This window comes from Dreissena polymorpha, unplaced genomic scaffold (genome assembly GCF_020536995.1).
Source record: "Dreissena polymorpha isolate Duluth1 unplaced genomic scaffold, UMN_Dpol_1.0 chrUn009, whole genome shotgun sequence".
NCBI classification, from domain to species: domain Eukaryota; kingdom Metazoa; phylum Mollusca; class Bivalvia; order Myida; family Dreissenidae; genus Dreissena; species Dreissena polymorpha.
This window is the reverse complement of record NW_026273323.1, coordinates 788,216-813,227: the sequence shown is the minus strand read 5'-3', so window position 1 is coordinate 813,227 and position 25,012 is coordinate 788,216. Positions and strand designations below refer to the sequence as shown.

Below are 25,012 nucleotides of genomic sequence, written 5' to 3'. Positions count from 1 at the left end.
AATAAGCAGATTAATAGAAACATTATAATATGCGTATACATCTCTTGAAATTTATAAAATTGTTATAAAGTCGAAGTTCGTCCACATGAACTAAAATAATATAAATGAGGCGTGTGTTGCGAAAACCGCGGTTTATATTGCACATGCTTTATGTGTCCATCCGGATCAAAATTCCGCACTTTCCATCTGCAGTAAGTCTTTAATAGATATCAAACAGAACAGAAAAAAACATAAATGAAGACATTATCTTTGACGACACTTTATAGGCGTGCATTCATTGAAGCCCACGATGACCACATATTCAACGTACGTAAAGGAAATACAAAAACTGATGCCCCTTTAACCTTACGACAGTTCCATTGTCGAAAAAATTAGTGCAACTCACTTGACTATTTTACACGCAATCGTTATTCTTTCTCACAATATTAAATCTACAAGAAGATGCAGAAGCTGTTTTCTTTGATTTGTCTTTATCTTTCAATAGGACTATCGCAAGCTAAAGCACGTAAGCATAACTGAGTTATTTAAAAAAAAGTGTTTGCTGTTCGTTACTTTATGATCTTGTTATACGAACTTCTTCTTAACGAAATTAGCTTTTGATGATGGTGATGATGATGATGTTGCTGCTGCTGCTGCTGCTGATGATGATGATGATGGTGGTGGTGATTATGATGGTAGTGATGACGATGATGATGATGATGATGATGATGATTATGATGATGATGATGATGATGATGGTGGTGGTGGTGATGATGATGATGATGATGATGATGATGATGATGATGATGATGATGATGATGATGATGATGATGATGATGATGATGATGATGATGATGATGATAGGTCGGCGAATACGGGGCTTGATATATGTTCCCGTTCCAGGGAGCGATTATGACGCCGTTGCTAAGGAATGCACGACTTCCCTTAGCGACTTCCCTGACATCCGGCTACCAGGGGCACTGCGACCAGAGCGATACCACCTTGACATAGTACCAAGCACCAACGGTCCACCCTATATTTTTCACTGTAACTAACTAGTTTAAAAACAAATCAGTTCATATGCAGTTTTTATCAGCATAAGATTTATAATATGTGCTGAATTTATCAACAAATATTTGTATCACACATACTATATTTAACTGTAACGAGATATTATTATTTTTACCGATTCGAAGCTCTGATATAAAAAAAAAACATCTATCCAGGTACACTATGTTTTCGAAGTTCAGTTCGATAAGCAATTACATGATTTCTTATGAAGTTTATGCAGGTTGTTCTTATTGCCAAAACCTACCGATCCATGGATTTCCAAGATATCTTCTAATTACTTTTGTTAATAAATTATGTAAACTTTAATTAAATAAGACACGATCAATTTATTTCGAAAATCATACAATTATGATCTAAAGTGATGTGTTTGTTAACATTCACAAAATCATGACGTCCATCGCAGTTAGGTTTTTTAACAGTAGCTATGTTGCAATCGTTACCGGTATGTATATATATGGTATTGTAAACTAAGAATATGCAACTAATTTAGTTTAAAATTATTGATTTATTGAGTGGCATAAATATGTAGAGATCCGGTTAGCTTCAGCGAACATTTATATTAAGTATTATAAAAGCTGAAGTTCCTTTTGCCAGCAAATGGCAATTTTAAATGGTGTCATGAATGTTATGATAGTTAGTCTCCGTTAAATGAGTCTGAAAACAAAATGTTGCAAAAACAGCCACCAGTGGAAATTAGGTCATTCCACTTCTTTGCCGACAAAAGTTCGGGATTTCAATGTATTGTAATTATTGCTCGGACATTGATCCACAGACATACACTCTGACATACCGACTACAGAATCCGGGTCTGAGTTCGCCACATAGGACGATAATCTCTAAACCTGACGACAAATCAAATATCATTTCCCTCCTTGCATGGAACTATCTTCATAAACAGAGGAAATAATAAAATACAAACACAATCCCCTATAATTTTTAAATGCACGATTAACAATTTTCAGGAAGTATAACTTCAGACTTTCCGACTAATGTTTTCGACCTGTGCTTATTCAAGCTTTAAACGAACACTTTAAATCGCACTGATCTACGGTGGCATAGAGGTGACATTCACTCCTCCTTTTTATTCATTTGTATTGCACTTCTCTTTTTCTATCACGTTCCCACGACATAATATCTCGAGGGAACGACTTACTAACTCGTGGGAACGAGTAAGCTGTGTCGTGGGAACGACTTACTAAGTCGAGGGAACGAGATAGAAAAAGAGTAGTGCAAAACTAAATAAAAAAGAGTGGTGCAGTAAATTATTCAGTTTTCTCGCCTTTTATATTTTGTCTCCTCGACCTTTATATATTGTTTTCGCTATCTTTATATTTTGTTTTCTCGACATTTATATTATGTTTTCTCGACTTGCATATGTTGCTTTCTCGTCTTTTATAATTCAAATGAAAGGATAGTTCAAATACTCAACTACAACATGTATTTGGAAGGAAAACCTTTAAATCTCATTGGTTAAATAATCAGAATCTTGATAGTTTTGCACTCCTCATTTTTATCTCGTTTCCTCGACTTAGTGAGACGTTTCCACGACAAAGCTTACTCGCAATCTCCTCTTTTGTTAAATGCACCCTCCTTTATTTACTGCTCCGCTCTTTATTGCATTGCCCTCCTCTTTTATTAACTTTTGCATTCCTCTTTTTTCTATCTCGTTCCCTCGACTTAGTGAGTCGTTCACACGACATATCTAACTCGTTCCCACGAGTAATTAAGTCGTTCCATCGAGTAAGCATGTCGTGGGAACGAGATAGAAAAAAGAGTAGTGAATGTCACCTCTATGCCACCGTACTGGTCTGATTAAAACAACTTCAAATATTGTGAAACAATTAAATTACTTTCGCATTGACGTGCGTGTGCTTATTTGTTATTATTATGCACATGCATGTATGAACTGTTAGTATTCCAGTTATGTCAATGGACTATCTTTCAGGTACAACGACGATAATACTCATCTGCAACGAACCGACGGAATACATTCGTCTACACTCGCTAAATCAACTATTCCTGTCCATACGTCTCGAGCTTCTTCCGGACGATTACATCTTCACAAACAACTGGACCCACGCGTACCAGCACGAGACCGATATCTCAAATCATACCAGCCCCTTCTACAATTTTGATACATTTTACGAATTTGTAAAGGGACGTTTTGTAGGTACTCAAAATAGCGAAGTTGATCAGTTTTTGGCCGGAAATTCCACCATTTTTGAAGAATTGAATAAACCCAACGAACAAAATGAACCGAACGGAAAGGCGAGTAAAACCGAAAGAGAAATTTCTGGATATAGCATTATATCCTGCAGTCAAACGCCGCACGAAATGATAGAAATGCAGGTGAACAAGCCTCTTACCACCGGGCGTGTTTATAAATTGGAATTGAAGACCATGAGCATAATAACAAGCGATTCAATCGGACTGTATCATGCTGCGTTTACAGACAAAGTAACTGGGGCAGAGTCGTAAGTACTCGTGCTAAGGATTCTTTAAAACATGTCGAAGCTAAACTATTGAAGAATGTTTATACGTTTTAAACCTCTGTCATAAAACTGAAGAATTTCTATAATAACATATGAGAGCCATTCGCGGTGGAATCAACGGCGGTTGTTTTTCGTTTCCCTGTTTTCGGCGTAACTGAGGCACTTTTGAGCTAGTTTTTTTTTTGCGAAAATATAGACAGCGGCAAGATTGAACGCAAATCTAATAGCGCGAATTTAAAACAGGAAAAACATACATAATGCAGCTGTTTTAATAAACGAACAAAAATTGCATTTAACGATTACAATTAGCAAAATAATAATAATCAAGGATTTTATATAAGCGAATGAGAATATAAATAACCTCCACTATAGCATTGAAAGTAATTTTGCATTTTTTTTGTGATCTCGTAAATCATTGTAACTAAGAAGGGCCTTTAATTCTAATTGTTTCTGTCGACAATAATAAGACAATTATTGTCCATTTTCCGGAAGTGACGTGTTGACGACGATGTTCGAGCCGACACGTGCGCGGTACGTGTTCCCGTGCTTTGATGAGCCGGACTTCAAGGCGGTGTTCACAGCGACGATCACACGCGCAGAAAACAAGATCAGCATTATGAACCTGCCCAGACGGATGACCCTTGGACCGTAATTATATTATAATAATGTATTGTTGCTGCTGCTGTTGTTGTTGTTTCATGACGATGTTATTGTTTGTTGTTAATGTTGATTGATGATGATGATGATGATGATGATGATGATGATGATGATAATGATAATGATGCTGCTGCTGCTGCTGCTGCTGCTGCTGATGATGATGATGATGATGATGATGATGATGCTGCTGATGCTGCTGCTGCTGCTGATGATGATGATGATGATGATGATGATGATGATGATGATGATGATGATGATGATGATGATGATGATGATGATGATGATGATGATGATGATAAAGGATGATGATGATGCTCATGATGATAATTATTATGATGGTGATGGCGAAAGTGCATGACTTTTTTTATAATTTTCTTTAAAATTATTTTAAAATGTTCAGACATTTCGATTTCGTTGTAATACGCTCTATGTTCTCACAGGGACGCTAACGGCAATTACGTGGACGTGTTCGACGAGCCGCGCGATGTACGAATGTCAACCTACCTCTTAACATTCGCCATCGGTGAATTCGATTCCATAGAAGGAAACTACAATGATATACAGGTAGGTGTTTTTGTCTGGCTGGAATTAAGTACTTTTTTCGAGAAAATAGCGCGAAAATACGTAATTAATACTTTTTCATACGTTATATTGGTAACGTTGTTACATAAAGGGCAGCAACAATGATATATTTCTTGCTCTTCAGTAACGAAAAATAAACTGTACTTGCACGCAAGACATTGGATACACGATCTAATCTGAAGTTTAACAAACACCAATAGAACAACCACGCCAATACGATTATTTAATGGTCTTGATAGGGGATGGTCGCATTTTCTAGAAGCGGGTTTGTTTTGTATATCCATGGCACCAACCTAGTTATAGGCCGTTATAGCGTTCATTTCCATGGTTTCAGACACGCGTGTTTGGCCACAGAAGTTTTATCAACGACGCGCAACTGATTCTTGACGTCACCAAGCTCGGTTTGGAGTTCTTTGAACACTACTTCCAAATCCCTTATGTGTTCCCGAAATTAGGTAACCAGTTTGGAGTTCTTTGAACACTACTTCCAAATCCCTTATGTGTTCCCGAAATTAGGTAATCAGTTTGGAGTTCTTTGAACACTACTTCCAAATCCCTTATGTGTTCCCGAAATTAGGTAACCAGTTTGGAGTTCTTTGACTTATGTGTTCCCGAAATTAGCTAATCAGTTTGGAGTTCTTTGAACACTACTTCCAAATCCCTTATGTGTTCCCGAAATTAGGTAACCAGTTTGGAGTTCTTTGAACACTACTTCCAAATCCCTTATGTGTTCCCGAAATTAGGTAACCAGTTTGGAGTTATTTGAACACACGTCTTCCAAATCCCTTATGTGTTCCCGAAATTAGGTAACCAGTTTGGAGTTTTTCGAAAAGTCCTTCTAAATCCCTTATGTGTTCCGATATAAGATTACCAGTTTGGAGTTGTTTTTTTTTAAACTACAGGTACTCCCAAATCCATGTGTTCCCGATATTGGGTTACCAGTTTGGATTTTTTTCGAAAACTACTTCCGTATCCCTTATGTGTTCCCGATAATAGGTAACCAGTTTGGATTTCTTCGAAAACTACTTCCGTATCCCTTATGTGTTCCCGATATTAGGTAACCAGTTTTGATTTTTTCGAAAATTATTTCTAAATCCCTTATGTGTTCCCGTAATTAGGTAACAAAACGCGAGCGTAGCATAAGAAGTTTGAGAAGTAGGGTGGGGGGATACATTAAATGACTTCAAAGCTTTTAACGCATATACATTGTTCATATTTAGTTTCCAACATTACGGTTGTGTCGCGCGAAATGATAATAAATCACAGACTCTTTGCGCATCACGTAACATCTTTGATGCGGGCAACATAATACGCACTCTGGTATCATATCTCGATTATTAAAAGTATGTTTTGGTATTAACAAACAAGAATTACAAATGTAACAAACAAAACATTGACAGTCAAACGTTCAGGGGTGTTACTGTTTTCAAACATGTCATTTTCCAACGGTATTTTGAAAATAATAAATACACGTTTTAACATTTTATTTGTATGTACGTTGACTTTCAGACTCAGTTGTCGTACCCAAGATGGACTTTGGTGGAATGGAGCACTGGGGTCTCGTGACATATAACAGGAAGGCGGCCATATTTGAAAATATAGATTCGTATAGCTTTGTCAACCTGAATACCCTAGTTGCCCATGAAGTCGCCCATCAGGTTCGGTCATACGTGTAAAAACATTCGTTTTTGAACCGCGCAGATCGTCGCATGCAACAAAACTAACTGCATCCTTGATAAATTATTATTATACATCAACCAATATCGTTATTGCTAATGCATGTGTTAGTTGACACCTCCTATCAGGTTTGGTCATACGTGTACAATTTTCTAACATGCAACGCGCAGATTTCTCAATACAACAAAACAAACTCTATCCTTCATGAAACATGGTTATCTTAATTTAGGATAGATTTCCTCTGGTTTGGTCACCTGTGTTAAGTATATTTAATTCTATTTGTTTGGTGGCAACAATCAGTAAATATTTCCAATCGTTTGTAAAACTATAATCAGTGCTTGTTTCCAGTGATGTTGTAACCCATTTATAATTTATATTTTGGTAGTTTGTCGAATTATATACACCATATATTTGTATTGGTTTGGTAACCTTTTTTTAGCACTTATTAACCTTGACTTTGGTAACCGGTATTCAGCATGTTTTCCAGTGGTTTTGTAACGTATGCTCAGCTCATGTTTCCTACTAATCTCCATTGGTTTGTTAACCCATATTCAGTTCCTGTTTTTTGATAACATATATTCGTATATATTTCATTTGAAACTTATATTATGTAAATATTTCCAGTGGTTTGGTAATCTGGTGTCTCCGTCATGGTGGGACGATCTGTGGCTTAACGAAGGTAATGTACATCCATCGATGTGCAATGGGGAATGTTTAAGCAAGAACTTGCAACTCGTTTGCTTTTCATTTCTTGATGGGACTGTAATATTTACATATTCATGATAGTGAATTAAATTAGCCCAATCCGTCGATCATTTTACTTCACTTTGACTTTCTATAGATACGCATTGAGGCATAACATGTTTCTTTTTGGTGTGTAGGTTTTGCAACTTATATGATGTACTTTGCCATGGACAAAATGAGTCCGGATTTACAAATAGTAAGTGCACAGTATTTATCAATTGAATGTGTATGTTCCCATATGTCGCGATTATTATTTCAATAAAAGCGTGTTTGTAATCAAAATTATAGTTTTAGTTTTCCATGCAGCAAATGCATTAAAACATTATCCAGATTAAAAGCTAACGAACTAGACCTACCTGTTACTAATACTCTTGGTAAGCATACTTACATGTTTTCAGGCGGACTTGTTTTTCACGTCCCCCGTACGCGGCATCCATGAAGTGATGACTGTGGACCAGAAGAACAACTCCCATCCCATATACGTGCCAGTTAAGGAACCTCAAGAAATCGAAGAAATCTTCGACGTGATATCGTACGCTAAGGTAGGATCCCAGAGAAATTTCAGGACATATCTGGAGCGCGCTAAGCGAGTTTATATCATCGAAATTTAATGTTTTACGAAATTTCAATTAGATTTTAACCGTTTTATCGAGTACAAATTTTTAACACGAAGTTGTATGTTAAAACCGTATCAAGCGTTAATCAATATATTTTGGATTGCCTTGTCTATTTGAAGCGGACATTTGATTTCACTAATTATGCAATAATTGTTGGTAAAAAAGACATGCATATTTATACGAGTATATATAATCATAACAAACACAAAAATGAGAAGGTATAGAACTATAGATACATTATTCCCACTAATATCTGCCTTAAACACTGTGAGGTGAGGCTCTTTTTATGCGACCTTGTCCTTGCTGCAGGGCGGTGCGGTGATCAAGATGATGGCATTCTTCCTTGGAGAAGGCACATTCCAGAACGGGCTCAAGGTAAGAATTTCATATTTTCTCTCGGTCAATTTAATAGGTTGATCAGTTTTTGAAAGAAAAAAGTGTCTTTCAATTTAATTCGATTTACAGGTTTCATTTTCAAAACGAGGAGTATGGCATGACATAATGTACTGACATCCATCTTGCAGTTATTAAAATGTGTGGAGCAGCAGAAACTTTTAAAAGTATGTTGTTTGTTGTTGTAGTTGTGTTTTATTTCAAAACACCGATGCGGCAGATTGTCATGAAAGTTAAAAAACAACTTTTTATTAAATCGCCGATGAAAGAAGCAAAATAGACGCCTTTTTATTTTGTCTTGTATGCTTAATGATGAAATATAAACGTGTTTCGAGTTGATGATGAAAAGAGAAAAAAAAAATTTATACATGTTTTTATAACGTGTTATTGTGCTTATTACTTATTCATTTGTTGTGCAAATTGTAATTTTCCCATATGTGTGAGCAAGTCCCTTTAATGACCGTCCGTGCCTAGTATCATTTGCAGCGCTAAATTGTCATTTTTCCAATATGTGTGAGCAAGACCCTTTAAGCACATGCCGTGCCAGTTCTGATATCAATTGCAGCGCTACCTGATCAAGCACAGCTTCAGCACGGCCTCTCACAACGACCTCTGGGTGGCGCTGTCAGAGGTGGGTGACACATGATGTACTGGAACTCAGTTCGTTTAATCGCGATACAATAAGTATTCTGAATAACGCGTGCTTACAAACATATTGTCACTTATTAAAAACAAAACGCCGTAATTTATCCCGTCGTTTTTAATCCGGTTAAATTAATCAAACTGTTTTCCGAATACGCTAATATACATTCCGGTTTGCGGAAGACGATGGTTATAACAAATCGACTTGCCCTTTTTCCCCAAAAAATTACAACTTTTGTTTCAACCCCGTCCCCAACATAAATTACAACTTTAACTCACTTTTTCCCACCGCAAATAATATTATAAATCTCGCGCTGGAACGTGACTGAATGCATGTGCATCAAGTGTCGTCCTGGATTAGCCTGTGCAGTCCGCAAAGACTAATCAGGGACGATACTTTTCACCTAAACTGGAGTTTCGCTAAGAAAATGCTTCTTTTTTAACAAAAAAGAAAAAATACAAGCGCAAATGGCGACCCTGATAAGCAATTGCGGACTGCACAGTCTTATTTGGGACGACACTTGTCGCACATGCATTATGCCACATTTTGCCCGATTTTCTTGACCTTCCAGCAAGCCAAAGAGGACGGGTTACCGATGACAGACGTCAAATCTGTGATGGACACGTGGATCCTGGAGCCTCACTACCCGGTTGTCATGGTTACCATAGCAGACGACATGAGCAGCGTCTGCTTCGAGCAGAGTGTCTTTGTGGAGACCGCGGGTCAGGAGTCACGTGCTGACGACGTGTACGCATTTGATAGGGAGTTTGAACATGTCATACCAGCACAAAACACAGACCCGGGCCCGTAATCACCAACCCATGCTAAGAACCAAGAAAATTACATCCAGCGTTAGAATATATACAGGCTTCCACTGGTGATTATGTCATTGACAAAAAATGTTCTACGTGAAGAATGCTGTAGATAGATATGGTTAATGCCAAGCTTTGACTCGAACATGAAGCGAATCCTATATATTCAAATATAAAGAATATTCTTCATTCTTCGATTTAAGTCGAAGAATGGTTTCTTAATGCCTTTTCCCCTCATATCAACAATTTTTATATTTATCTTAGCTATCATTACCGGTAATTTCACTCAGATATCGTGCGGCAAAAGATGCTGAATATGTAAAATAATAACATTGTTTTGCAAATAAACGCATTCTTTTTGAAAGATATACATAAAACAATACAATTGATGAAGATTCGGGGTCGTCTTAAATCTCAAAATGAGTTTTATTGCATATTAATGTGGCGTTTGTCACAGAGTTTCGCTGGTTGGATGATTGCTTTTGGTGAAGCCCGACGTCATCGGAACTTTCCATGTCTGCGCGTCGGTAAATGCTAATGTCTTCGAAAATATGGGTAGAAGGGATTTTTCGAAACCTTGAGAAATGTGAAACAGTGCAAAAGTGCAAAACTATTTTTGAAACGAAAGATATCAACGCATATATGACAATACACATATTCAGTCTCTTTCACCTTAATGTTCCAACCTATATAACACCAGACACCTTTATGGTTCGTCGTTACACAAATTAGAAAGGCGTTGGACTAAGAGGTCAATGCGAACTCTTCATAATAATTATTATTGTGTTTATTTGCCGTATTTCTGTTCGCAGGATCTGGCAGATACCGATTGCCTGCACGTCTGCAACAGAGCTGGACTTCGAGAAGGGACCCGATGACATTATGTGGCTACAGGAGAAACGGCAATGTTGTGAGTATATTGCGTCATAGCATACTGCGCATGCGCATCACTTTGTTACGCTTAAGCGGTTGTGACAATGGCACTGCTATATTTGACATACTACCAGGGTATTTGCTGCATTTTAATCAAGATGCTCTCCCCATTCGATCATACCTCGTTTTATTAAAACTAATGGGGTCGGAAAAAACGATGAACGGGCTACTTTTTTCACAACGATTGCACATCGATAAGATGCGCTACTATTCAGTCTCAAAGCACGGAGCGTATATTGGTCAAGAGTCCGTGCTCAAAGTAATAAAATTGTATTTAGATATCACATTAGGTACATTATGTAAATCGTATACTTGAAGCTAGGGTATTGTGTAAAATTAAAACTGACTGACAAGATAGTGCCCTGTTCCAGTTGCTATAGATATCCTTGCGCCGGGTGATTGGTTGCTATGCAACGTCAAGCAGGAGGGTTTCTACCGGGTGAATTACAGTCTGGAAAACTGGCGCCGCCTGACGGATCAGCTGAACTTGGATCACACGGTTATTCACTCGATAAACAGAGCGCAGTTGATCAATGATGCCTGGGAACTCAACAAGTAATGTCCATCCCAGTATAATTATTGGCCTCGCTTTTGGAAAACGAAATTTAATGCATGTGCGTACGTCGTCCCAGATTAGCCTCTGCGGTCTGCATAGGCTAATCAAGAACGCAACCAGTCGCAAGAGTGGATTTTTGCTAAGAAGAGTCCCTATGTAAACGAACAAACTTTGTTTTAAAGGCGGAAAGTGTCATCCCTGATCAGAGTGTACGGATTGCACAGGTTAATCTGGGACGATACTTCACGCACATGCATTGAACCCGTTTTCTAAAAGCAATGCTAATATTATTTACTGAATAAAGGTTATGTATGAAATAAAAGTTTTCATCAACAGTTAATCAAGCACTCCCGAAATAGCAAACGGTTCGCAATTAATGTTTAATTGTAGATTTTTTTCTCTCTCAATTTTGATGTTTCTTCAAAATAGAAAGCAGATTACAATAAGTTACGCAAAATTTTTGTGCGAAATGTTTGGGTTTCATAACGTTGTTACTACGGAGAAATGTGCATACCGTATACAATGTTTTTAATTTATATATATCCTATTAATATAAATGTTCTATGCTGCGTTATCAATTTAGCCGCGTTCTGGGAAAACTGGGCTTATACATGTGCGTAAAGTGCCATCCCATATGAGCCTGTGGATTCCGCGCAGGCTAATAAGTGACGACAATTTTTGGCCAAACTCAATTTTCCTTTGAAAGAGACTTCCTCTCAACGAACGATTCTATCAAAGCGTTAAGTGTCGTCCCTGATTATCATGTGCACACTGCACGGGCTAATCTTGAACTACACTCTACGCACATTTATGAAGCCCAATTGTTCCAGAACGAGGCTAAATTAAACATTGTAAATCAGGATGGGACATGTTACCGCGTCCGTAGCGCTAGAGACGTTGGAATACCTGGAAAAGGAGGCGGAATATCTGCCATGGAAGACGGCTTCTCTCCACCTGGAATATTTAGACCAGCTGCTGCAACTCTCCAGACACTACGGGCAGTTCCGGGTATCGCCTTTATGAATTTACCTAGTATCACGAACATACTGAAGTCAATATTCTGATCAAAATTTGAGTTTTTGCTCATTTTTGAGCTCCCCATCATTCTCAATACTCAGATGAGTGGGAACTCAAAACTCGTATTCTACGTACGTTCAGCTTAAAACCTAAACATACTATCATTTTCGTTAAAAAAACATGAAATAACGGATACAACATTAAGATGACGGTATAGTCCGACCCCTCGGACAGTGCCGGGTTTAACTGTTACATGGTTTGATCTCCAATAGTTGAAAAGTTAAATGATGCTCTCAACTGTTTAAGCAGTCTGTTGAATTTTAAACAAAGTGTATACCACACAAACTATCTCGTTTAAAGGGGCCTTTTCACATATTTTGGCATATTTTGAAGTTCGTCATTAAATGCTTTATATTGACAAATGTAAACATTGCCTGTTAAAAGCTCCAGTAAAAAATCAAGAATAAAATTTTAAAAAGGAAAAAAGTAGCCGGTATCAGGGCTAACACCAGTGATCCCCGGAGTCCTGGAGTTAGTCTGAAGTAAAAACGCTTTAGCCCTCTCGGCTATTCCGCCGGGTTTACACATTTAAGTATTTTATACGTTATATAAGCAATCTTCGTAGTTTCGTAAATTTAAACGACAACAACAGAATTCTCCAAATTATTCAATCGTTTCGCGTTGTAACGCTTTATAATTTTAAGGTTTTCAAATCGTCAAAAGATACATATAATCGCTATATTGGACTATGGTAAATGTTCAGTAATACTGTTTCCTCACAAATATCATAACTAAAACGAAAATTTGCTAATCTAAAACAACTTTTTTCAATTTTGTCAATTTACCAAACCGTGAAAAGATCCCTTTTATATAAAAACAAACCATGTTGAGCAGTATTTATCACGAGAACAACGAAACTAAAGATATTTTGGATATATAGAGTTTTTATTATCTTTGTGAGCATTAAAACAATCTCCTTATTTTGTTGGTGTTTTAGATTTACATGAAAAGTAAATTGGAACGTGTGTATTGCAAGTCATCGCATCGCTCGACTCTTCAACAAAGGTATTAATACACGCATTCAACGTTTTTAAACACCGTTGTTCGTATTTCCGTTAAATGTAGTACGTTAATAATCAGAATGAATGTAAGTAACAAAAGGCATATGCATTCAACAAAGATACAATGAACCACATAAAGGTACGGGACGAGTAAGCCGTATTTAAGTTCTAACGTAGGCATAATGAATATGTACTTGCAGTAGTTGTAGTTGAAATGAGCATGTATATTTTAATAAATGAAATCATGGAGTATTGGGGTGGTTTAATTTTTAAGATTGATCACAGTGACCGACTCAAAACAACATGACAATAATTTTAAATTCGAATAAATAGAACATTAAATGAAGCTTCATTCTAATATATTTTTTATAGATAAAATAATATATTGAACTTCATCACATGTTATTCCGTGTTTCTTGAGTATTACATCCACTACTACATGTTACATTTGTATCGTAAACATATACAAGCTAATAGTTGCAGCATTCCCCATTGGTATACCTTCTGTAGATAATATCTCCTTGGTTACTCGGTACTTACTTTGGAGCATTTCCTATTGGTTACACGAACTTTGGAGCATGCCCCAGTGGCTACTCGGTCTTTGGAGTATTTCACATTGGCTACTCGGTCTCTGGAGTATTTCACATTGGCTACTCGGTCTCTGGAGTATTTCACATTGGCCACTCGGTCTCTGGAGTATTTCGCATTGGCCACTCGGTCTCTGGAGTATTTCACATTGGTCACTCGGTCTCTGGAGTATTTCACATTGGCCACTCGGTCTCTGGAGTATTTCACATTTGTCTTTGGAGTATGTCCCAATGGCTACTTGGTATTTGGAGTATTTCTGATTTATTACTCGGCAATAGGGGCATTTCCCATTTGCTTCTCGGTCTTTGGAGTATTTCACATTGTCTACTTGGGCTTTGACGTATTTCAGATTGACTACTCGGTCTTTGGAGCATTTCCCATAGGTTACTCGGTCTTTGCAGCATTTCCCATTGGCTACTCGGTCGTTTGAGTATTTCACATTGGTTACTCGGTCTTTGGAGCATTTCCCATAGGTTATTCGATCATTGGAACTTTTCTAATGGTCATACGGTCTTTAGATCATTTTCCATTTGCTACTTGGTCTTTGGAGCATTTCCCGTCGGCTTCATGGTTTTGGGATTAGTTAAAAATGGCTACTCGGTCTTTGGACTATTTCCCATTGGCTATTTGGTCATTGAAGCATTTCCTAATGGTTACACTGTCTATGGAACATTTCCTATTTGCTTCTCGGTCTTTGAGGCATTTTCAATTTGCTACACTGTTTTTTGAGTATTTCCCAATGGCTTCTTGGTCTTTGGTGTATTTCAAATTAGCTACTCGGTGCATCGAAGCATTTTCCAATAGAAGCACGGTCTTTGGAGCATTTCCCTCTTGAAACTCGGACTTTGAAGATTGGAGTGTTTCTGATTGCTTCATAGCCTGTAGAGCATTTCCGATAGGCTAATCGGTCTTAGGAGAATTTCCCATATGCTACTCTGTCTTTGGTGCATTTCACAATTGCTTATCGGCCTTCCGAGCATTTCCAATTGGCTACTCGATCTTTAGAGCATTGCCCATTTACGACTCGGTCTTTGGAGCGTTTCCCATTGGCTAATCGTTCTTTGGAGCATTCTGAATACTGTAGCTATTCGATCTTTGGCGCATTTCCGATTGGTCATTCTGTCTTTGAGTGACGAATCGCATGTCGCTGTTTTTTGGAATAAAAAGTAGTAAACCGGCTTCACGTCTGCAAAAAAACAGGTTTTTTCAACATGTTTGGTACACAAAGTTGTTCAAGTATTGAAAAAAAGTTAGTTCTTACAATATCAAGTTCAACGTTCAACTCGTCCATGAAACTCGTTAAAAGACTCATATAAAAAACGAATCACCAATCTCATCAAAGCAATGAGATATCACAAGTTCAATGTTTAAACTTTATTTGTGACTTCTACTAAACAAAGGGAAATTAATAACTGGGGTAGTTAAAATAATTTACGACAAAGGTCTGTGTTTGAATTAAAACAAAAATTACCGCGTATTGACTGTGTCGATGTGTTTGCCCCATTTTCTAGGATGCTACATCGGACAGTCACACGTTGGGCCTGCGAGTTTGATCTGCCCTCATGTATTCAAGACATGCTCGATATTTACACAGCACATGTCCAGGACGAAAACATTCAGTAGGGACGCAAGTATACGCGGTTATTAATGCAAATGTGTCAGAAATTATAATATACTAGTAATTGACATTTAATTGCAAAATAAATGGTGCATTTGCATGCGGTATGTTTATTTCGGACAGTAAAAAACGGGTTGCCACAAAACCCAAAACTTTGAAACAATTAGAATGACTTGCATTATGGAAGCTAAAAGATCAACAAAAGACAGAACTTTTTCCGGCTCAATATATGAGCCTAGTTTATGGAAAGGTGGGCACATGCTAATCAGGGAAAACAACTTTCCGCTTTTACGGAATTTTTCGTTTAAATGAAATTCCATAAAAGTGGAAAGTTGTTTTCCCTAATAAGCATGTGCCCAGCTTTCCAAGAACTAGACTACTATTTTGATCCGGAAAATGCATACAGTTCAGTTTTCCCATAACGAACCTAATATTTGTCGTTTCATTAAAAGCAAAGAAAAACTATAACCAACCGGTGGTTCATTTGAAAACATGCGTTGATATGTTAAAACCTCGTCCACCCTTAGTAACAAGGAATTAGAATCAAGTCAAGAAATCAAGAAATGTAAAAAATACAAATGAACATAGCCAAATGACTTATAATAGAAAATAATGCAGGGTAACAAATACAATAAAAATGAACGTGGTGAAAAGTAACAATATTATGCACGATGTGTATGAATTTGTATTATATACGCATTGCAACATCTTGCAAGAACAAGTGTGTGTTTTTATTAGGTCAGGTACTAATATTAAACAAACAACTTGTTCTTAATTTCGATTCACATGTTTCAGGATAGAAGCGGATATATTGAACACAGTGTTTTGTGTGGCGGAACGCGAAGGTCAATATGTGCCGTTAAGCAAGCGGAAGGAGGCACCATTTCAAAACGAGGTGGACGCTGAAATGCTCGCTTCCGGTTGCGTGCGCACCCCTTGGGAAATAATGGAGTAAGTGCAGCTATGCAAAGCATTTGCGATTTTTTTTAAGGTTTACATAATATAAATTTATAAATGCGTTACAATGCAGAATGGTTGAATATAGTATATCTACTGGGAATTCATATAAACACACATCGCTTCTTGATCGCGAAGATTAAATAGTAAAAGATTGCTCAAATATTGTTTTAAAATAGATTTATTGCTCTATAAAAAACGTTTTGATTGAGATGTGGTTATTTTGCTGTCTTGCTTCCCTGTTCAGTCATATTTAACAGTTTTAGGCATTTAATTGCATTCGAACATTTTGACACGTGACAGAACGTGTATTCACGAAATTTTTTAGGAGCCTGGACTTTCAGTTACATCAACCTTTCCCCAATAAGGGTGTCCTTGACCGCTTGACCGCCACTCCGACTGGCCGACTCGTCGCAACTCTTTACATGCTGGACAGATGGCCGGACATCGCTAACATGTCGGTGGATATTTTTGTTGTCTTTGAATTGTCACAGAAAATCTCGTCCTTTTCATTTCGAGTATGATATGCCGCTACAGTTTATGTAAAATTATGCATGTAGTAGGTAGGCAACGTAATGAATCAACTGTTCTTGCCCAATGATGATTCTATATATAAAATTAGAAAACTACGTACTATGTCGTTTCTAGACTAGTCCACGGATCTACTATGTTCTAGGTCTGCTGTTAGTTGTGTACACTGTTCTGCTATGTTCTAGATTCGCTGCTGGTCGGGAAACTGCCCTTTTATATTCTAGATCCGCTGATACTCTCATCCAGTGTTCTACTATATCCACGGTTATTTGCTAGTTTTGGTACACTGCTCTGCAATGATCTTTGTACGAATGCTAGTATTGATCACTGCTCTAGATTGTTCTAGGTCAGCTTCTAGTTTGGTACACTGTTTTTCTATGTTTTAGGTTCGCTGCTAGTCTGGTACACTGTTCTACTACGTTCTAGGTACGCTGCTAGTCTGGTTCACTGTTCTACTATGTTCTAGGTCTGCTGCTTGTTTGGTTCACTATTCAACCATGTTCTAGGTCCGTTGCTAGTTTGGTACACTGTTCTACTATGTTGTAGATTCGCTGCTAGTTTGGTACACTGTTCTACTATGTTCTAGCTTTGCTGTTATTCAGGTACACTGTTCTACTATGTTCTGGGTCCGCTGCTAGTCTGGTACACTGCCCTTACTTGTTCTAGGTCAGCTACAAATAGGGTGCACTCTTCTATTATGTTCTAGGTTCGCTGCTAGTCTGTTTCACTGCTTTTTATGTTATAGGTTCGCTACCAGTCTGGTACACTGTTCTGCTATGTTTCAGGTCTACTGCTGAACCATATACTACTGTATTATTTGTTCAGGAATTGGTGGAAAAAATCAGCACGCAATGGGAGTTACAACAGGCAAGTTACAGATGACCTGACTGATTTCCGGACAGTTTATTTTGTTTTGTTTTTGCGTGACATTCTATCAAAAAATACACTGATAATCTAATATCATATAAAAACGTGAATACTTTTTTTTATAGAAAAATCACATATATAAAATGAATGCATGATTTATCTTTATGAACGCGATGGGCACACCTACGATTCAATTCGGTTTACACATATTTTATCCGTTAAAATCACGATACAACTAACTTTTTCAATTTTAATGTCATAGATCCAATGTTGAGACGTAGTCAATGTTGATGTGCTAATTTTGAAGAAACGGGCCAGTTTTGTAACTAAATTTCACGAACTGTAACAGGTAGAGAACGTGCTGAATATCGATGACGTCGGAAGGGCCATACTGGTTCAACAGAAGGTACGTGTTTGGGGACTTAGCCCTGCTTTGACCATAATACGATGGTCATTTGCTATTTTTAATAACGAATGTAGGTTATCATAAGAATGGTGTTGTTTTGGATTCGATATATAATAAATGTATGTATAAATGCATGTGTTGATAGAACGTAAATAACCTTCATTAATTGTAGGCAGGTATAAACTTACATAAGGTGTGTTAAAATAACTCTACCTATATTATAATACCCAGATGAATATTTTTTTATTGCATATATTGTATTTTCTTGCTTTCGTTATACCTTGTCAAGCTAAAAAATCTTGACATTGTGAATAAGTGTTTATTATTCAACTATGCATTTATTTGGTATCACATGTTCAATAAATGCATGGCATCCAATTTCGCTCAGTACTGTATATCTTTTAAAGTTTGTAAGTTAACTTCATTCAAACAAAACGATATTAAAAGACACAAAGACCGCCACAAAACGAAGTATGCAACCATGAAAACGTCAGTTTATTTTAGTTGTTTATGACTGATTATTAATATCTATCAACATCATGTAATTGTGTTCTACACCGCCTGTCACTGTATGTGATTGCTACAAGCATCTGTTCAATTGAGCCGCATGTATTCAATGAAATGTAGAAATGTGTTGTTAAATATACATGTGAACACTGTTTGAATGTTGCAACTCATTTCTAAGTTATATAGTCTAACTTGTCTGTTATCCAGGGTCTAATAACGGCTCGAATCAACTACTGGGAAGAGATACAAGACGAAGTGATATCATGGCTGTACAGACCGAGGGAATAATAATTGTAGACCTTTGTTTTGGATCAGACAGACACGTAAAACAGGCGTGATAACTTTTCTACAGCTAGTATTAACATACTTATTTCCATGCATTCAACAGACGAAATAAAAGCACCAAAATACAACAAAAGACCCGCGCAGTATTTTCTTTCAAAGATTTTATTAAATTTTAAGTGCTTCTTTAAAGCGAGTGCTTGCCGTTTTGATTTGTCTCCAAACAGAAACATGTAACCTTTCATGCGAAAATGTCACTTAGTAAAATTGACAAAGAGCAATACACGTAAGATTCATACAGTTCCTTCCGTTTAATTTCAATGAAAAAATCGTCTAGATTGAACTCGCACTCTTTATTGTAAGTTTAGTGTTAGAAGGTTTATTGTTAACCGTGTAATATTTCATTGAAATTAATGTATAAAGTGCAACTTAATTTGCACATTAATGAAAGAGATTAATTAGTATATGGACTGGTCATTCAGAACCGCATTTGATACGGGTGATATACTTAATACGAGTCGTTCTTTTCAAAAAGTTTGATTAAATATGTATTAACTATGTGAAGGTTATTTCATTATTTCCTTTTATGTACTGTGTGTATCTATATAAAATATGTACTTTCGTATTAAACGGTGTATTCGGTCCTAAGACAAAGTCATTCATTTTACATGATTTCAACCAGTGGTAAAATAAAAAACATTGGTAAAGTGTCTATTAAATCTTATTTATTCGCGCGATTATAAACGCTCATTGGCACGTTTTCCTCAAGTCAGTAAAACAAAACTCAAATGCCATGATTGTCCCATACAAGCTGTATGGTGGTCTAGGAATCGGAATGTCCTTGTTTTAAATTCCACTCAGGCCACGGAATTTTCCTGAGCAAAAAATTACTCCCACACTTGATCCTCTCCTCCTCTCCACCAATGTGTATAAATGGGTACCTGTGAGGGCAATAAGTCAATGTGTATAAATGGGTACCTGTGAGGGCAATAAGTCAATGTGTATAAATGGGTACCTGTGAGGGCAATAAGTCAATGTGTATAAATGGGTACCTGTGAGGGCAATAAGTCAATGTGTATAAATGGGTACCTGTGAGGGCAATAAGTCAATGTGTATAAATGGGTACCTGTGAGGGCAATAAGTCAATGTGTATAAATGGGTACCTGTGAGGGCAATAAGTCAATGTGTATAAATGGGTACCTGTGAGGGCAATAAGTCAATGTGTATAAATGGGTACCTGTGAGGGCAATAAGTCAATGTGTATAAATGGGTACCTGTGAGGGCAATAAGTCAATGTGTATAAATGGGTACCTGTGAGGGCAATAAGTCAATGTGTATAAATGGGTACCTGTGAGGGCAATAAGTCAATGTGTATAAATGGGTACCTGTGAGGGCAATAAGTCAATGTGTATAAATGGGTACCTGTGAGGGCAATAAGTCAATGTGTATAAATGGGTACCTGTGAGGGCAATAAGTCAATGTGCCGTGGCTGCATACTGCACCTTGATCCTCTCCTCCTCTCCACCATTGTGTATAAATGGGATCCTGTGAGGGCAATAAGTCAATGTGCCGTGGCTGCATACTGCACCTTGATCCTCTCCTCCTCTCCACCATTGTGTATAAATGGGTACCTGTGAGGGCAATAAGTCAATGTGCCGTGGCTGCATACTGCACCTTGATCCTCTCCTCCTTTCCACCATTGTGTATAAATGGGTACCTGTGAGGGCAATAAGTCAATGTGCCGTGGCTGCATACTGCACCTTGATCCTCTCCTCCTCTCCACCATTGTGTATAAATGGGTACCTGTGAGGGCAATAAGTCAATGTGCCGTGGCTGCATACTGCACCTAATGTAAACGGACGACCTATATCCCATTGCTTGGGAGGTACATGTTAAAGTCGGTTGAAGATGAATCCTGTATCATAATCAGACTACAAACCCATGCCTTTACATTTAATACTAATTTTATCAATATTTTGACCGCTGTCTTGTTACGTGTATTTTGCTTTGACCGAAGAGCTAGGCAAACGTGTTGCGCGACACACGCTGCCATCACACAATCATCGGTGGTGGCAAGTCATTTGCCTGATACGATAACGTTACAATTTGGCAAACTACATTTTGGCCATATTTGCCACTGGAAGCCATACGTTTACCTTGATATTTGACATCGTGGACTTCATGTGTAAGATGCGACAGGTGCCACTTGCAATTGGATCGACTCTGAGTGGTGCAATCAATGATGTCATCAACTCAGCGTCACTTATATGTGAAGGGCCAGAGTATATTCACCTTGTACTAGAATCATACGTTGAAATGTCTTTATAGGAATGTGAATGGTTGCGGCGCGGAGACAAGGCAACATGTATTGCGATTATTGACATGAGCAGAGACACAGCAATTCCACAACAACTCAATACATTTAGACATTCGCGGACAACAAGCGTAATCGTCAACTATTGGGAAGGGATACAGCGTGCAACTACGTCTGTGCCAACCTTATTATTGCAAGTTTAGTTGTCTCTGACAATCAAGCTGTTCTGCGATAAAGTCTGGTAATGAAGAGATTCCTGAACTGTTAAACTGGATTGAGGAGGCCAATGCCAGGGTAGTGACTCATGTTGAGTGGACTGCTCGTATCAAACAGTGTCAAAGAGCTTCAGATAATTATTAAATGTGTCAATATTACGTAAAACTTGCACAAAAATACTGTAATCGAATTAATTACGTCAACATGTGTCACAGTAAAGTTTATACACTAGCTACTACTGTCACAATGTCAACTTATCGCTAAAGTATCATAGGACCGTGTACTTGACCTTTCCGGATCAATTACACTCAATATTAAACATGACCTCTCATAACTGGGTTCTAACCGAAACAAATAACAAGAGCGCCTGAAAGGCCTAAAGTCGCTCACCTGAGATAACAAGATATTATTGGGACAAAGCTTCTGACCAAGTTTCATGAAGATCGGAAAATCAATGTGGCCTCTAGAGTGTTAACAAGGTTTTACTATAGCCATATAAGGAAAAATGCCCCGCCCCCTGGCAGCCATGTTTTTCAACCAACCGGCATCATTTTTGAACTCTCCAAGATATTATCGGGATGAATCTTCTGACCAAGTTTCATGAAGATCGGACAGTAAATGTGGCTTCTAGAGTGTTAACAAGCAAATTCGTTGAATTGATATCCCCCGCCATTATACTTCTGGCCACAAAAGTTTTCTGGACGGATGGACAACGCCAACATGCATCATCCTCTTATCAATATATATACTCATACCATGTTTCAATGAAATCCGTCAAAGCACTTCCAAGATATGGCTCCGGACACACACAAAAAGCATTTTTTCAAGATACAAAGGGCCATAACTCCATTATTATCCGATGGTGTATAATGCCATTTGGCGTGCATCATCCTCTTATCCATACATATACTCATACCAAATTTCAAGGAAATCCCCCAAAGCACTTCCAAGATATGGCTCCGGACACAAAAGTGCCGGACGAACGGAAGGACGGATAGACGGACAACGCCAAAACAATCTCTCTCCACATATGGCGGGGGATAACAAGATTTTACTATAGCCATATAAGGAAAAATGCCCCGCCCCTTGGAAACCATGTTTTTCAAGCATACATAATTATGTTCGATCTCATCAAAGATATCATTGAGACCAATCTTCTGACCAAATTTCATGAAGATTGGACAATATATGTGGTCTCTAGTGTGTTAACAAGGTTTTACTAAAGCCATATATAGCCATATAAGGAAAAATGCCCCGCCCCTGGTGGCCATGCTTTTAAAGCAACCAAAACCATTTTCGATCTCATCCAAGATATCATTGGGACAAATCTGAACAAGTTTCATAATGATCGAAAAATAAATGTGACCTCTAGAGTGTTAACAAAGTTTAACTATAGCCATATACGGAAAAATGCCCCGCCCCCAAAGTGGCCATGTTTTTCAACCAACCGGCATCATTTTCGAATCGTCCAAGATATTATTGGGATGAATCTTCTGACCAAGTTTCATGAAGATCAGACAATAAATGTGGCCTCTGGAGTGTTAACAAGATTTTACTATAGCCATATATAGCCAGATAAGAAAAAATGCTCCGTCCCATTGGCAGCCATGTTTTTCAAGCAAACGTAACCGTTTTCGAACTCATCCAAGATATCATTGAGACCAATCTGTCATGAAGATTAGACAATAAATGTGGCCTCTAGAGAGTTAACAAGGAAAATGTTGACGGCGCACGATGGACGACGCATGCCGGACAAAAACGATCACAAAAGCTCACCATGAGCACGTTGTGCTCAGGTGCGCTAACAAATTAAGGGGTAAAGCATTTGATTTTACTCCAAATGGCAAAATTTTTTCTTTCCAAAATGGCCGTCGGCAGCCATATTGGATTTTGATATTTTGAGGCTATTGCCAAAGACTAGCAAGAAACTCGGTGGTTTGTCGTGTATCGTGACTAATAAACTCACATCAAGTGATAAAATCTCCAAGGTCAATTTTGCGAACGGGTAAACAGGCATAGTCGTGCACTAAAAGTCGCAGTTGTCACGATGGTCATATCGTTTGCATTTTGGGAAATTATTATAAAATTACCTGACGAATTAATAACGAACTTGCAGTATGTCGTGCAACATTATGCATATTTGTAATTTGACCACGTATATGTATCTTTGAGCTAGTGGCACAGATGCAACATGTGACGACCCGTCTTCACGTAGTGATCATTTTGGGCAACGTATTTACCGGTCAATGTGCCATATATATGATAAATGACGCATTTACAATCAGGACAAGTACAGGTTTTTGGACAAACGGACCTACAGGCGGGCACATTCTTTGCTTAATGCTTCCCACTTTCCGGTGACATATTACTGAGTCGTTTACTATAACGATGGTTTATGACATTATTTTTCTTGAACATTACAATTAGTCCAATTCATTAAAAAGAGAAGCGTCAATGGAGGCGAAAACATTGTTGAGGAAATATTATTGTAGTTAGCGATATCTAACATGTATAGTACAATTCAATATTGTTATTTGAATTCTACGAGTCCAATGGTGTATATGTTCTAAAAAACGCCGTTCATTTTTCACAAATAAGTGCTTATGAATATACCTTCGTCGTGGTCCAATCAGGACAATCCGTTTGAATAAGGACTTGTGGGTCAGAAAAAGCTCTTCACGTTTGATAAAATCAGTAGACAAACGCATGTTTCATGTTAAACGATGTCCATTTTACAATGTTTACAATATTAATTGGCGAATACCTCAAGTGTAACTGGTTCGATTGGGTTCAACTAGGCGCCAGAATAAGATCATTAAAGGAAATCTATTACAGAGCCAACTTGTTGACAAACAAGCGGCTATATCTCTGGTCCACAGTTGTTAGTGGACGCCAAGTTGTGACATTGTGGCTTAGTGAAAGTGAGATAAAGATTAGAAAGGGCATGCCGTATCCCTGCTCCACAATACGAAGATTTTGTCTCACAAATAATGTGTATTTAGGCCATACACAAGATGTTAAGGTTTGTTCACGATAACGTTAATAATGACGATTGCATTTCGCATCAAGTCAATATTTCTGTTATTTCATGACAATGGGACATTAACTGCGGGGAAACTGATCCCAACTGGTCCACTATCAAAACATAAATAAATTGTAGTCATGCTCAAACTTAGGTTAGAAAAGATTGAATATAAAGGGAATTATATGATCTACGTCTTACGCACATCTGATTGGCCGATTGTGATTTATCGATCATTTTTTATTACAACTGAACGGTTTATATTTTAGTGGACGTAATGGCATCACATAATCATTTACTGCAAATGCTAGTATATACAGAAAGGCAATTGAATTTGAAGTGTACTGTTCACACTATGTATATAAAACACACACACACACGCACCACCTCCACACAAATGCAATATTTTTTATGAGTAAACATGTTAAACACAGTCACAGAATAGTGTGGACAACACTTAAAACGTAAGG

General features: G+C 37.7%; 1 protein-coding gene across 7 annotated transcripts; it reads left to right on the top strand.

Annotated features, from left to right (window-relative positions):
- Window positions 1-398: 398 nt before the first annotated feature.
- Window positions 399-19,548, top strand: LOC127863468 (thyrotropin-releasing hormone-degrading ectoenzyme-like). Of its 7 annotated transcripts, none has more exons than XM_052403003.1 (23): window positions 399-505; window positions 883-1,026; window positions 2,996-3,524; window positions 4,035-4,190; window positions 4,640-4,763; window positions 5,116-5,236; window positions 6,291-6,439; window positions 7,083-7,137; window positions 7,340-7,398; window positions 7,601-7,744; window positions 8,129-8,194; window positions 8,778-8,843; window positions 9,427-9,602; window positions 10,480-10,577; window positions 10,972-11,155; window positions 12,017-12,164; window positions 13,171-13,238; window positions 15,334-15,441; window positions 16,236-16,391; window positions 16,726-16,854; window positions 17,714-17,795; window positions 18,145-18,201; window positions 18,916-19,548. In XM_052403003.1, the coding sequence occupies exons 1-23, from the start codon at window positions 442-444 to the stop codon at window positions 18,994-18,996; spliced, it is 2,964 nt and encodes a 987-aa protein (XP_052258963.1). In that variant the 5' UTR covers window positions 399-441; the 3' UTR covers window positions 18,997-19,548. The 7 variants fall into 7 exon arrangements, with proteins under 7 accessions (XP_052258963.1, XP_052258962.1, XP_052258965.1 ...); XM_052403002.1 differs by having other exon boundaries at window positions 17,714-17,799; window positions 18,149-18,201; XM_052403005.1 differs by lacking the exon at window positions 16,726-16,854.
- The last annotated feature ends 5,464 nt before the right edge of the window (window positions 19,549-25,012 follow it).

Coding starts and splice junctions, on each gene's coding strand:
- LOC127863468 (XM_052403003.1), top strand. CDS start 442: ATGCAGAAGCTGTTTTCTTTGATTTGTCTTTATCTTTCAATAGGACTA. Junction 7,138..7,339: donor CGATCTGTGGCTTAACGAAG/GTAATGTACATC, acceptor TTTGGTGTGTAG/GTTTTGCAACTTATATGATG. Junction 12,165..13,170: donor GACACTACGGGCAGTTCCGG/GTATCGCCTTTA, acceptor TTGGTGTTTTAG/ATTTACATGAAAAGTAAATT.